Genomic DNA, 15,124 nt, shown 5'->3' on the forward strand with positions numbered 1-15,124 from the left:
TAGTTCAGATAAGAGCTAAGGCATTAGGAGATAATCTTTTATTTTATTTTAAAACTTTTCTTTACTTTAAGTTTAATTGAATATGTGTTTTAAATAATAAGAAAAATATATTACTTTTATGCCTTAAAAAATTGTTATTTTTTGGTTGACCCTAGTTACTTAAGACCTTAAAAAAAAAAAAACTTCGCGAGATTTCGGAAGATTAGGCTAAAGTTCTTTGATATTATACATAGTTCTAATTTACTCATACGAGAGGATTTTATTGCCATCCTTTGCCATTTTTAGTTCTGGAACCAAACGTAAAATTTTCATTTTAAGAAAATTGTTTATCTTACAAGAAACGGGTATGTCTAGAAAAGTACCTACAATTACAACAAAAAATGGAGATTTGACTTCTTTTAAAAGCTAAACATTTAAAGCATTGTATATCGAATCCAAAAATGTATAATACTTAACAATAGCTTTAAAAATAAACCGTCCACACGGATTTGAAATGTAGTTTAGTTGACCGAAAAAAACAGTTGTCTACTATGATGAAAAGGAACTTAATTCGAAACCTCTAGTATAATTACACATACAATTCTTATTCTTCATAGTAAAGAGTTAATTCTTTCGGTTTTATTTCCAAAAACTTGTGTATATTACTAAACAATTGTTTAAAAGTGTATTTTCCAAAATGTAAAAATTGATTTTTTGTCACTTCAGGAACATAGTGTAATGGCACTAAATGGGCTTTTTTATAGCAAAAATACTCTGTTTGTCTGTTTATCAGCCGGTCTGCATGTCTTTAACAAGTACGTGTTTCTCTCTTCTCATTGAACCCTTTCTTTATGTTGTCTCTATTGTAAATTCCTCCCAAAAACCATAAAACAATTTATGTTCTTACATTTTTTAATTATGTTTAACTAAATTGTTAAAAAGATTTGCTTTAAAAACTATTAGGCCTTTTTATTTCTAAATATGTACTAAATTCATGTACTATGAACGTACTATAACTTATAATTACTATGATATTCTACTAATTAGAATTCTTCATAATGGAATCAAAAATAACATTATATTTCACGTCAAACATTTTCAATTTAATTTGAAATTTCTAGATTCATTAAATTGAAAATTTAATAAAGATAGTAATATTCTTACTTTGATAATGATAATTTAAAATAATTAATGTATTCATTATTATTACCTAGATACCGAATGGAATTTAATTTATTGAAAATGAAAAGTAAATATATAATAATCTAACCAAACCTTGACTGCATAACCTTTGTCTAGAGGTATAAAATTTGTTATCAAAAAAATAAAATTCTTCTTCATACTTGTGAACAAATAATCATTAATATTTTTTTTAAAGCGAAGCTTTTCTATAATTAGGGTCAGTTCGTGTGTACGTCCGTCCGTCCGTAACGGATAGCTTTATTCGTTAATTTAGGCATGTTAGAATTGTCCTATTGATTTCAAACTTTGCACTGTAATTCCTTTAGTAGTTATGTACGATTTAGAAAGCATAACAACTCTATAATCATTACCAGAATGTCCGTACGTCCATTTTGAATATCGATTTTTTTACTTTTTTAACAACAAATTTTCATGTGATCTAATCATCCGATTGATCTGATTTTTGGTATATTAAATCCTGGGACAACAAAGTATAATGTTATAAGCGAAGCAACTCTATAATCAAGTCCTAAAAATGTAAGTATGTCCATAAATATTATCCTGTATCCAGCAGTTTTTTAACAAATTTACTTACAATTTTGCTTCGACTCTTATACATTTATATTCTGATTATTCAGTTCTGACACTATACAAATGTTAATGTCCGTTTGACCTACCGTTTCAGTGCTTTGCTTTATGGATGTTGTCATCCTTGTTTCCTATGTATTTAAAACAACAAAACAATTAAGTGTCCATTATTTTCTTTGTATAGAAATTTAAAAGAAATTGATGATTTTTGTTCTTTTTGCACTTATCTTTTATAAAATCTACTTTCAAGAAAAATCTGGATTAAGTTTTCAAATATAGAGATATTAGACATCAAATAAAACTTTTTACCAGCACAGCTGCTATGTATTTAGGTCATGTTGTTAGTCTGTCAATTAGTGAGACTATCATAAGAGTTCATTAGTAGTACAGTGTTTATGAAGGTTTACTTGTTTGGTTTCTAAGATAATTTGCCTAAAACGATTTAGTAATATGGTGCAAAAATTGCTGCACTTCTGTTGGCCTTAGTATTCCTTGTTGTTCTGTGATTCTTCAGATATTTGGACATATTATTTTTCTCTAACATGTTATAAAAGAAAACAAATAATATGTCAAAGAAATTTTATATTGAAACTTATAAAAAGATAGATAATCCTATAAAAAGTATCAACATAATAATAACAGAAATGAAATTTTATTACTCACAAATACTTAGATAGAAATGTATGTACAAAATCAAAAAAATAAATTAGTACAGTTAAAGAATAGAGTGGTCAAGAGTTAAATAGCTGTACCCCAATCAAAAATTAGCCTACTAATGCAAACTCAGTGGTTCTAAGATTTGTAAGTTTGTACTTAAGAAAATATTTTTTTCCGGTTTTTCTTCTTATTTTTGGTAGTTATCTGTTGTCATATATAGTCAAAGTTAAGCCATGGATTAGCTTGACTTTCATATAACATGTGCAAACTCCTAGATATAACATATTTGTATACAGTCTAGCTACCTAACTCTTGATCTAAGATTATCTATATTTCAGTGGTATCCAGTACATGAGGTATCCTTCCTGGTGTTCTTCCTGGTGCCAGTGCTGCTCCTCACCTACCTGTACAGCTGCATGGCCATGGCAATCAAAAAATCCGCCAGGAAAACAATCACATGTTTATGATTATCTTTTATAGGGTTGGGTAACTTATAGGAACTGTTATGAGTTAAGATCATGATGAAAAATCTGTACTTCGAAAAATCTACCTGTACGAGAATTCTGCTCATTTTTTTACAGATTGTATCTACAGCTAGCAAAGAAAAATTAGTATGATAAAGTATGTAATATTGATTACGGAAATACATTATTATATTATTCTTATAGAATTCTTAAACAATTCTTCTATGAACTAGTGAGAAACTTTCAATTTGTCACAATTAAATAACAGCTCAAGTTCATGTTACATAGGTATTTTTTATTGTATACTGTATATACAATATACAAAACCATAAATAGACTATGGATACAGAATAGACATCTAGTTTTTTTTGGTTTAGTGTTTCAAAAATTGTTTATATGTCAAATTAATTGACTATTATCAACCTTAGCCTTAACTGTGTTCAATAATTAAAGATAAGGAACATTGCATATGCACTGTAAACTTATGATTAAAATAATACTCTAATCTTGAATATCTAATTTACTCTGCATATTATATTACTCATGGAATGTCTATGTTTACTTAAGACATATTCCTAGAGTTATTAAATATTGTGCTATCACAATAATTAACTTTCATGGTTCTTTCATTCTTACCCATTAATGGACCACAGAAACCTGCATACTTTCAATTTTATAAGAAGAAGCTCCAGAATAAATAATTGTACACATTTGATTGTTAACCCTTACTTTTTAGAAAATACTATAACTCATGATTTGTTAAAATCAATTAAGATTAATTTATTAAAAGTTTAACTAAAATTTTTAAAAGTCAAAAAAGCTATTTGGTTAAATAAATATTTTAAATGACCCCACTTCCTCCCAAAAAAGAATTTACGATTATTAATTTTTTTGTGCTTGGTCCCCATCCAATGTTCAATGTTCATAGTCTACTGTGAGAAAAATCAAAAGATATTTAGAACCCGCTTTATTCTAAATAGTATAAAACATTTATAGAATGCAAACATGACAGGGAAATCAAGGACAATAATATAATAACAGCATCACATTTGGTTTATCATGGGACACCTAGACATACAAAGTTGCAGAATAAATTAGAAGACTAAAGTTTTGGATTTTATAAAACTTAAAACAAACAAAAAGAGATAGATTATTGGATGAAACACTTCTTGAGACGCAATTCATATGATTTTTAAGAACTCGAATTTTTAAATTCCATGGAAATTGATCGTGCCATCCGGTATTTTCTCATAAATTGTCAGTAACCTTTAACCACCCTACAACATCCCTTAATTTGTTGGTAGCTCTGGAAATATCTTACCCAACGGGGCTCAACAAATTTTCGCATAACCTTTCCTAAATCAAAATTCACAAATTTGATTTTTTTTAAATCAAAAATAAAAGGGGGGATAGAGAAGGTTGTGTATAATACACTAGCGTTATAAGTTATTTTGACGGCTTTTTTCATATATACTTTTGACTCAATTTATATCGAAACACAGTTTCATAACCAAAAAAGTTTGTACTTAAATCATATTATGTTTTGTTCAATGCACTTTGAAATTGACAGACATAAATATCCATTAAAATGAAACAATGATAACATGCATGGTAGTTAGGACTTTAGGTGTTGAGTAATGGGACAAAGTGACTAAAAAATCAGCCATGTGACGTCATAAAAATGAGTGCAAGTCACTTTGTCCCACTACGTTGTTGGCTAAAAAACCTTTAATAACAATAAGTGACCACCTTGGAATTCAGATTATCAAATGATCTTTCAAGCTAGCTAGAGGAGCTATTTTTTCTCTGAAATTTTCCTATTTATTGCTTAAACACTCTATACACTTATACATTATACACTTTGATTAAAGATTCTGGCGTTATCCTTATAGAAATTTTTTTTCAATTTAAAAAATTTGAGTAACCCCCCCCCCGGCCCCCCCCCCGACATGTTTAATAACATGAAAGACCATTCAAAATCTCTTTTGTTCAATTGTTCAAAAACTTATTTAAATCCAGCATCAAACGTTTTAACCTTTTTTGAAAAAGCGAATCAACTCTAAAAATATGACATATGTATATAGGTGTAAACGATATAATTTGTCAAGGTTATATCAAAGCTGTTAGAATAAATTTAAAATGATTATCTTTATAACTGTTTTCTTACGAAGATCAGTTGAACACATTTGAGTTCTACAGTAGCTTCGCTTTGAAAAGAAAGGCAAAAACTTGGCAAATATAGAAATTTCAAGATTGATTATATAAGATTATAAATTGATTAAGTCTTAGACAAACTAATTTTACCCTTTAATTAAAAAGTCGAGGTCTAACCTTTTATAATTTTATCATTAGCAAATATATGTTAAAATGTAGATAAAAATGAGTAATAAATAGTCTATGAGTCTCATTTAAAAAAAAACTGGGTTATAGAACTTACAAAGTATCTATGTCAGGCCCTTCACAAGGTTCTTCAGTTAAACCCGCGTGTTTTACCCGAATAACACAACCAAGAGAGTGTCAAGGTAAAAAGTCACACCCCTTTAAGTAGGACGTAAAAAATGCTTATATAGACGTGGACATGTAAAGAGGTGTATCCTACCTTTGACAATTAAATTACACCTCTTTTGTTGTCTAATTTACACCCCCAACCCCCACATCCCGTTCGATTTCAGAATTGAATTAGATAATTAATCTTCTTACAACGTATCTGTGTAAAATAATAGAAATAGAAGAATAGAAGCATATTCTGAACACTTTTTTCGTCAAGTCTAAGAAGGAACATTTCTAGCAGACAAAAGTATTGTTTACTTTCGACTCAAGCTGATGTGGATTCTTAAAAAATTATAGACTCGCTACTCAATAGTGAGGCAAAATTATTTTTGTTAAAAATCATCCAAAAGCACATTACAAATCTACAAAAATTAAACAAAATCATATGTTAATAACCCTTTTAAGATTTTATTTAATTTTTGTAAATTTTTTAATTTGATTTTGGAGGATTTTTCACAAAAATAATTTTGCCTCACCAGCGAGTAGCCCGCCTAACTTTTTAAAAGCGAAGCTTTTCTATAATTAGGGTCGGTCCGTCCGTACGTCCGTCCGTACGTCCGTCCGTCCGTCCGTACGTCCGTAACGGATAGCTTTTTCCGTTAATTGAGGCATGTTAGAATTGTCCTATCGATTTCAAATTTTGCATGGTGATTCCTTTAGTAGTTAGGTACAATTTAGAAAGCGTAGCAACTCTATAATCATTACAAAAATGTCAGTACGTCCATTTTAAACATGTTGATTTTTTTACTTTTTTAACAACTAATTTTTATGTGATCAAATCATCGGATTGATCTGATTTTTGGTATATTTATTCCTGGGACAACAAAGTATAATGTAATAAGCGAAGCAACTCTATAATCAAGCCCTAAAAATGTAAGTTGGTCCATAAAAATTATCCTGTATCAAGCAGTTTTACAACAAATTTACTTACAATTTTGATTTGACTCTTATAAATTTATATTATGATAATTAAGTTCTAATACTATACAAGTCCTCACGTTTCAGTGCTTCGCTTTTATGGATGTTGTCATCCTTGTTTTTTAAGAATCCACCTCGTTTCGAAGCTTTCAAATTTAAACGAAATTTTTGGGCAATTAACTCTGATTCCGCAAAGCTTTCTACTAAGAAAATATACTGTTTACAGATGACTTTTATCTATGTATGAAATGAAAAAAAACATGCATTCGTAACAAGATGTGTACAAAATTTCAACCAATGAAATTAAATGTATGTACTGATGCGATTCTCCTATTGGCTCAATCAGACATTCCCTCTCTTCCTTAGTACCTTTATTGTAACAATAAGTGATTTTTGTTTTTTTGGATGTTAGGAGCGATCTCCGACGGTCAGTCCACCGTCACTCATCAGGTCCACCCACAGATCATAGACAACAGATTATTAGAATGCTCAGTAAGTATACAATTTAGTAATATTAAGGGATTTTTAATCTTTCTGTCTCCCTGTCTTTTGCTTATTTTGTGAATTTAACATCTTTTCCATTAAATTTTAAAGAAAAATATCAAGATAATTTGGAAATTTAAATTTACCAAATTTATCAGAGAAGCCTTGCAGTCAAACAAATATATTTATTATGCGCAATAAAAGTAAGAATTTTATATATTAAAATATTAATAAAGTATGAATCATATATTCCACCAAGGAAAATTATATCCAGATTTGTCTCAGCAACATTAAATTACATAAAAAAATACCAGTTAATAATGATAAAGTAAAAATATATTATTTTAAGTTATGAACATCAAACAAATCCATACACAGTAAAATCAACCAATTTTTTTTTAATGCATATTAATATCATTAATCGTAAATCTTTTAGTCTAAAATTTAGTAAATTTTCATTCCTGAAATTTAAATCAAATGCTATTTTCATTTTAATGAACATTAATAATTAGCAAAAAGAAGTATAGTCAAAAAGGTTAAAAGTAGCTACACCACTAAAAACTAATTTTACACTATAATTATTCTTTATTTTACTTTTTACTTAAACACGAACAAAAGTTTAAGTATAATAAATCAAAGTTTTCAAAAGAACAACCAAAATTCTCAGTTATAAATTATACTTAATTCACCTTTATTTCTAAATTAACCTTCTAATGTTAGAATTAGAGCATAAGCTTGATATTCAAAATAATTTCAAAAGCCACAACTATTATATGTTTGGTTTTTGTAACTTTTCATGAAATTTATGTTCCTTATTTTTGATAAAAACAAGGGAAAGTTTTTTCATAATAAGCGAAACAATGGCATTTTGTAATTACTTATCGGTAAAGAAAATAATACAATTTACAACAGATTTGAAATTACTTTAAATCATTTTGACTTATGCCATTACCATACCAAAACATTTATTTCACTTTAGCATGGTTAAATACATGTGATAAAAATAAAAAAATAATAATTATCAATTATAACACAAAAGTGAGGAATGACAAAGTCAACTAGGACCCTACAAATACATAACCCATATTTTGTTTTAAATATTTATTAATACTCGGAGATTTTGATAGGTGTTGGTAAAGGCTTTGAGACTTACGTGTTACAAACATACTATTAATAGAGCCTAGCTGTGCCAATTAAGTTTGTATTGTTTTTGCTGCGCTATTAGAAAAATGTCCTTGTTATAACACTAGTTCAAAATTTTTATCAAAATTTTATTAATATTTTAAATTTCATTTGCGCAAGTATTGTATAAAACTTAATTTGAAGAAAATAATTTTGAGAATGAATTCTTTGAATGTGTTTTCATCTTTCTACGGGATATTATTTTCACTCAAATCACAGTAGCAAGGGCGATAATGTTCAAAATTAGTAAGGCCTATTTTTAATGAAACTAGTGTTTACAGCCCTCAAGGGGCACTATAAAGAGAGGGAAAGGATTGGTTAACAGTCCCATTTTAAATTTTAGCTCTTATATAAGTAGATTTTTTCTGGTGGGGGGGGGGGGGGTATTTTCTAATAGAGATAATTTCTCTTAAGTGGGGGAGGTGTAGGTACCCTCCCCAAAATTAAAAAAAACACCCTCCAAGAAAAATAAATCAAGCAGTTATCGAGATTTTTGGATACAAACATCCAGACAATTCAACAAGGATATTATTGATTTCGCAGCTAACAAACTGTAAATAATTCCACAGCAGAAATAATTACTAATTACTTTATAATATACTAGCGACTACACCCCTAGCATCTAGGGGCTCTGAAACTATCCCAAGACTTAAAATTAATAAATCATTCATTTTAGTAGTTAATGAAATCTTAAAATAAAAAACTTACTACTTTATATGATAGGATGTTCTAAAGATTTTCATAACTTAATATTGGTATACAAAGCCATTTAAAACATTATATTCACCTAATACAAATATTAATGAAGCTGTACTACAAACAAACCGAAATCCTAATTTGTAAAATAGCATCGAAGCTGAAATATAATTCTTTGGAAAGTCACTTTCATGTGATGTATAATTCAGCATAATAATAAAAACTTTGCATAGACAGACACATACACATACAGTTTTTTTTATGATTCTATATTCAATACTAGCGGCGTCGCCCCTAGGGGAATTTAGAAGCATTTTAGGGTCGACCACCTTTTTTCCTTTTTAGTTTTAAAGTAATATTTTTTGAGGGGTTTCACTTGAACTCCCTAAAAATAGTTTAAAACTTTACTTGGACCTATATGAATCTTTAATGTAAGGGACAACCTTAAAGGTCCAGCGGTGAGTATAATCTTATGCTACACTCAGACATGGAACGATTTTTTTATATCCGGCAATCTAAAGCTACTTTCGTAAACTAGAATTTATGCTCTTATTTTTTTATCCATCTACTCTTATCCTATTTTTTTATCCATCTACTCTTTGAAATTTAATAATATGATAAAAAAATTAGAATTAATAACAGTTAGACATAAGTAAAGCATTTGATAAAGAAAATTCATATATCAGAAATGAGCAGGCCCCAGGAACTTGGGCGGCTAGCCCATCTTGTCCAAAGCAGGGACCAAACTCATGCTACGCACTTGTCCACAGACCCTTCTAACTTTAGTTTAAATTTTTAATATCTATTGAATCGTTAGTAAGATTGGTATAATCATGATATCATAACTTGAAAAGGCCGTTTTTAGTAGGATAGGTATATTTATGATATTTTAATTTGAATAGACCGTTTTTCAGTTGCCGTTGTGGTACTTTTCTTCATTTCTTGGGCACCATTCCATATTCAGGTAAGTTCACTTATTTTTCTTTGCAGTTGGTTAAAGCTAAACTGATCATCAATTACGTCCGAGCTGTTTTTTTTGGGGGGGAGGGGGTTGGAATGAAAAATTTTTTTTCTGTTTTTGGGTGGAAATTTTTATAACAAATAGTCAAGGACGTCCACGCTTTTTTATTTGGGCGGGAGGTAAAAATTAGTAATTTACCCCAACCCTTTTGGACGTATATGTAATATTGTATAAAGTGGAACTTTTAGGTTTTTAAGGAAATCGGAAACTATAATTGTCAAGCGATTTAAATCCTTAAATGCAAAAGTAAATTTATAAATGATTTTAAAAATGAATGACCAGGTACATAAAGTGAATTTAACAAGAAATGTCAAAATTCAACTTTTTAATGGTTCGTTGTTTCTCCCTCCAAATTTCAATTCAACTTGTTATTAATAAAATATGGTGAAATCGTGATATTGCTTTAAACCTGAAAAGATTTACTCCATTTATGAGCCTCTATAAATTCTTCACGTGTATTACTTAATGAAAGAAAGTGATTGGTTTTGTTGGAAACTTTTACAAAGTAAAAAACTTTTAAAGTAGGTTTAACAAAGTTTACAAAACCTGCATTATTTCATATATCGGCGCCAAAATGAGAGAAAGCCCAAAGTGTCATGTGTGACGTTATAAAAATACGTCTATAAAGGAGGGATAAGAGAAGAAGTGGGAAAGGACACCCCTAAAAAAAGAGATGGATTTTTATGCCGTTCCACATGACACTTTGAGCTTTCTCCGAAATGGGATGGTAGGCGGGCCTTTAAAATATTGTTTTTGGAAGTTGTAAACTTTGAAAATCTACTTATTTTACTTTTACGTCTGACAGAAAATAAAACAGGGGAATTATTATCCGCCCCTATGTATACTGTACCCTCTTGGTAAAAAAAATTAGTCTAATTCCACCCCCACCCCTCCCTCCCTCCCCCCAAAAAAACCTGAACGTTCGTGGTGACACTGAGTATGTGACGTTGAAAGAATTACCATTAAAGATGTGCATCACCATACTAAGACCATTATCAAAGATTGTACGTAAAATCAAATGATTTTTTGATTTTTCTTTATTTCTTTGTTCTTAACCCTACAATAACAGGGAAGCCATCATTTTTATGGGTTTTAATGTGTTAAAGTGATATCTAAAATCCTTCTCAAATAAAAGAAAAATATTCCAAATTTTAATATGACAAAGTATGCCCTTGCACTTTACTTCAAAAATACCCGTATGTGTTGTTTAAATGTAAGCGAGGCTCGAAATCTGCAGCCATTTTTTTTGGCAAACATACGCAACTTATGGGTGAGTCTGATGTCCACGTCTCTTTTACGTCTGTTCAAACAACAAAGGATAATTTTTTTTCTGTCCAAACATCCGGGGTATTAGGTTTAAGTAACAACCATCAGATAACTCACTTTTTTATTGCACAATCTATGTCTAGAAGTCCTTGCTGTGCATGATGATGAGTTGAACCTCTTTTGGGCCAAGGCATTCCCATTAACAGTTATTGACATCTTTAATTAAGAAGTGACGTTGAGCTTAGATTTGAACCTACTGTTTTCGGTTTTCACGGAGCGCCTTACATTTACTCGTAGCTACCCAATTAAATTTCAGAAGTGCAAAACAATTATGCCTCATACTAAAATATTAGTAGGCAAATAAGGCAACTAGCCAATTACCAGCCGCCGCTGAAATTTGTGGCTGATGAATCCTTGTACATTTTCCTGAATGCATTTTATGCCCATTCTTTTATAATGTACAAATATTTCAAAATGTAGTAAAACACAATTCTGCATTACAAACTTTTAATGTAGCGCAATAGTAGCATTATTGAATTGCCACATTTTTCCTTAAAAGTTTAAATGGTATTTTCTATTAAACTATCTCTTATTTGGAGCCTTCTTAAAATCCATGTTATTATCAGAATATGTTAATTTCATTGTATAAACCTAAAAAATGTGGTAGCTATAGATTTAATTAGTTGGATGTTTCACCGGGGGAATAGAAAACCGGATGTGTTACATATTACGCTAAAAAGAGAAATTCTGACATGCATAACCTCTCTATTTGTCCGTACTTATAAAATTCTTATATTTCAGAGGCTTGGCTACGTGTACTTTAAAGACAGTCCTTCGTTTAGAACAGTAAATGAAAATCTTTTCTACATCTCAGGTAAAAAAAAAAATTCTACACTTTCTCCTTTTTCTGACAATAATATAATAGAGGGTGAAGAGTAGACTTGATACAAAAAATGTAACGTTATCTGATGATTTTTAGAGGCCTGGCGCTAATTAGCCAGTAGAGATAGAGATATAAAATTTTGTTCATGTATTTTTAGGCCCCTTAAGCAACTTTTTAGGTCAGAAGAATTGAAATAGAAAAAGTGTGTTTTGAGTATCACGACTAGTAAAGAGTTACGGCCGCTTCATCCAAATCTTACATTTTTAAAAAGAATTATTGGGGAGTAATTTTTTCTTTACATATCTTAAGCCCAATTAACTCAATTCTTAGCCATATTGACATACTTCATTGAAAAATTGTTAAAATGCTTAACCAAATTGACATAAGTCAATGCCTAAATGACATAAGACTTTGCCAAAATGACATAATCTTTGCCAAACTTACAATCTTTCATTTTTGGGGGGTTGTGAAGATCTTACAAATATTGATTTAAAATGAATGTTGTTATTTATAACTTTGTTTTAACAGCTCCAGATGTAATAATAAAACAATGGTACGATATAAACTTTAAACAGAACTTGTATTGATCTGTGATTCTCTTTACAAAGTTTAAAATAAGGAAAAAACATCCCTAAAAGCGAAGATCTTAAATTATAGTAAAAACTGTGTCAGAACTGAAAACATCGTATCTTGTTGTAATAGGAATCATTATCCAAAAATCAGATAAATAGGATAATTATATATATCACATAAATAATTGTTGTTAACAAGGTATAAAAGCAACATGTTTCAAATCGATAGGACAATTATGACAAAATTATGTTGAATTAACGAAAAGTGCTAAATGTTCTGGACGGACGGACCGATCCTTATTATGGAAAGCTACACTTAAACAAGTCTGTAAGTCAATTTCTTGAGAAATTGTTGAAATACAGGATCAGGGAAATGGAACTTTAATCAGTAATAGTAAAACATAAAAAAAACTAAATACTATATTCATAAATTAAAATATCTGTTAAGTCGAAGCTCTTGAATCAATGAAATAATTTAGTAGACACGTTGTATCATTTTAAGTTTAAACTTCTTAAATTCGACTTAATTTTAAATAAAAATCCCACTTTTCATTGAGTTTAAATTGGTATCGAAGAGAAGATTTTGAAAATGAACAGTCGGAAATCTTTAGTCTTTTACAAGCATGAAGATCCAACTTTCTAAAAAAAACTATTTTAACAAAAAAACACTTAAAGCCTCTCAAATCACTAAAAAAATTCTAATTTTACCTCCCTTATCTCTGGTTTCAAATGAATTGAATTTCTTGATTTAACTGGTTGGGTATTGAACCTTAACTTCAAAAGAGTTCCTACAAATTTCAAGGAATGGGTCTTTTCTTCTTTAAAATAATTTTTTATTCATTTTTTTCCACCAGTCAAAAACAGTCATTCTTGAGTAAATTGTGTAGTCTGTAAAATATGTCGTTGTCGACACAAAAGGTCAATAGTTTAAACAACAGGAGTTCTTTAACATGACAGTGACTACCACTTTAATTTAAAGCCTCATAATCAACCATTTGGTTTACATGAAATCATTTAATGCTAAAAATTTTGCATGGGCAAAAAATCATATTGTAAATGTTATAAAAAAATGCAATATTTTTAAATTTAAAAAAATTCTTCAGAAAAGATATCCCTTCATCTAGATGCTAATTTTCTCATCTAAAATACAAAGTAGAATTTCAAATAAAATAAAGCAGTCCATACTACAGTACTCAAAAATACGTGATCAATTTCTCATTTCTCCCTATACCTTTTCCAAAAAAATGATTATTTTATTCTATTTATTCTAGTCATAAGCCGTGAGAGAGGGGATAATGGGCTGTTTATAACACTAGTCCCCAAAGTTTCATAATAACGTTTTCTTATTCGTTAGGTTAACAACTTTGAAGACTTTAGTAAATTTTGATTAGTTGCTTTCAAACGTTTCAACTAGTAATTTTTCACTACAGAAGATGATTTTGTTATCATCATTGAGAATATACATCAATATATCGGCCATTGTCTTAGCCCTTTAGACCCTGAGTCAAAAGATAGCTTCTCTTTAAGAAAAGTTGAGATTTTCCTAATAAAAAAAAGTTATTATCTTTTGTATGAAAATAATTATAATAAGAATCAATCATAATATACATAATTGGATGACTTCAGGAATAAAGTAAATATATAAATTTATAAATTTAATTCTTAGGACGATAAGGCACAAGCTTAAAAACTAAGCATCTCTATAATCTAGTTTAAAAATGAATGCATTTATTTATAAATTTAAGTAATTTTAAGATAAAATTTTCTAGAATTTTTATTGATATGCAAATTTTTTTCAATATTTAAAGAGTTGTTACTGTATTAGTTTATGTTCTATTGGACTTCATTGGACTTCGCATTTAACGATGTTGATATCCTTGTTTTTACTCAAGTTTTGAGCACCCAAACATGTTAAAAAAAAGAAAACACGAAAAATTTGAAACTATATTTAAATGAAAAATAACAGAATTAATTTCCAATCAACACAAATAATGCAGGGAGTAAGGGAGGGGACAATGGGCAATTAATTTAATTTAAGAGGGTTCGCTGAAAAGCAATGAAAACCAGATTTATCAAGAAAATTTTAACAAAATTGTAAAGGGATCATGGTAACCTAATTTAGAACAAAATTAGTTCTAAGAAAAAAATCATTTACTTGAAAACTAAATTATCAACACATCACAATGTAGTAAACATTCTGTAATTAATCACTAGAAAAATCTTGTTTAGAACTACCTCAACCCTTCTGATATATTTATAACTGACCCCAAAATTCAAGCGGTTCTTAGATTATTTAATACATAAATATCACAGTAGAGTTTCTATACATAAAAAGACATTTTCTTGGGAAAAAATATTTGTTAAAACCAGCGATAAATAACAAACTTTTCTGTCTGCATATTCAAAACTAGCTCAGCTAATTAGCGGGGCATTGATGCGCAAGTCCCCAAAGTCTGAGACTCCTTAAAAATTGAATATTCGATCCATTGTCCCCTCCCTTACTCCCTGCAAATAATGTGTATAAATGAAAAGAGGGGGCACGAGCTATATGTAATTCTACCCAAGGGAGCCTTTGCCGACTTTTAATTGTGTCTTTGAATATTAGTCAATAGCGTCGGAAATGTTAGCACAGCCAAGTCGCTACAAAAGAGCAGAAAGTAATTTTCTAGCAGACAAAGAAAAA

At 29.4% G+C, this 15,124-nt stretch overlaps 1 protein-coding gene across 2 annotated transcripts in view; it reads left to right on the forward strand.

Annotated features, from left to right (window-relative positions):
• LOC145314063 (neuropeptides capa receptor-like) overlaps window positions 1–15,124 on the forward strand; it is a 58,290-nt gene that overhangs the window by 28,719 nt on the left and 14,447 nt on the right. Inside the window, exons 9-12 of one of the 2 annotated variants that reach the window (XM_080153811.1) lie at window positions 2,745–2,849; window positions 6,749–6,830; window positions 9,602–9,663; window positions 11,788–11,860. In XM_080153811.1, the coding sequence (XP_080009937.1) occupies window positions 2,745–2,849; window positions 6,749–6,830; window positions 9,602–9,663; window positions 11,788–11,860 (322 nt within the window). The remainder of the gene's footprint in view (window positions 1–2,744; window positions 2,850–6,748; window positions 6,831–9,601; window positions 9,664–11,787; window positions 11,861–15,124) is intronic. The other variant, XM_080153819.1, reaches the window with a different exon arrangement.

This window comes from Acartia tonsa, chromosome 1 (genome assembly GCF_053477335.1).
Source record: "Acartia tonsa isolate MP-2025a chromosome 1, ASM5347733v1, whole genome shotgun sequence".
NCBI lineage: Eukaryota > Metazoa > Arthropoda > Copepoda > Calanoida > Acartiidae > Acartia > Acartia tonsa.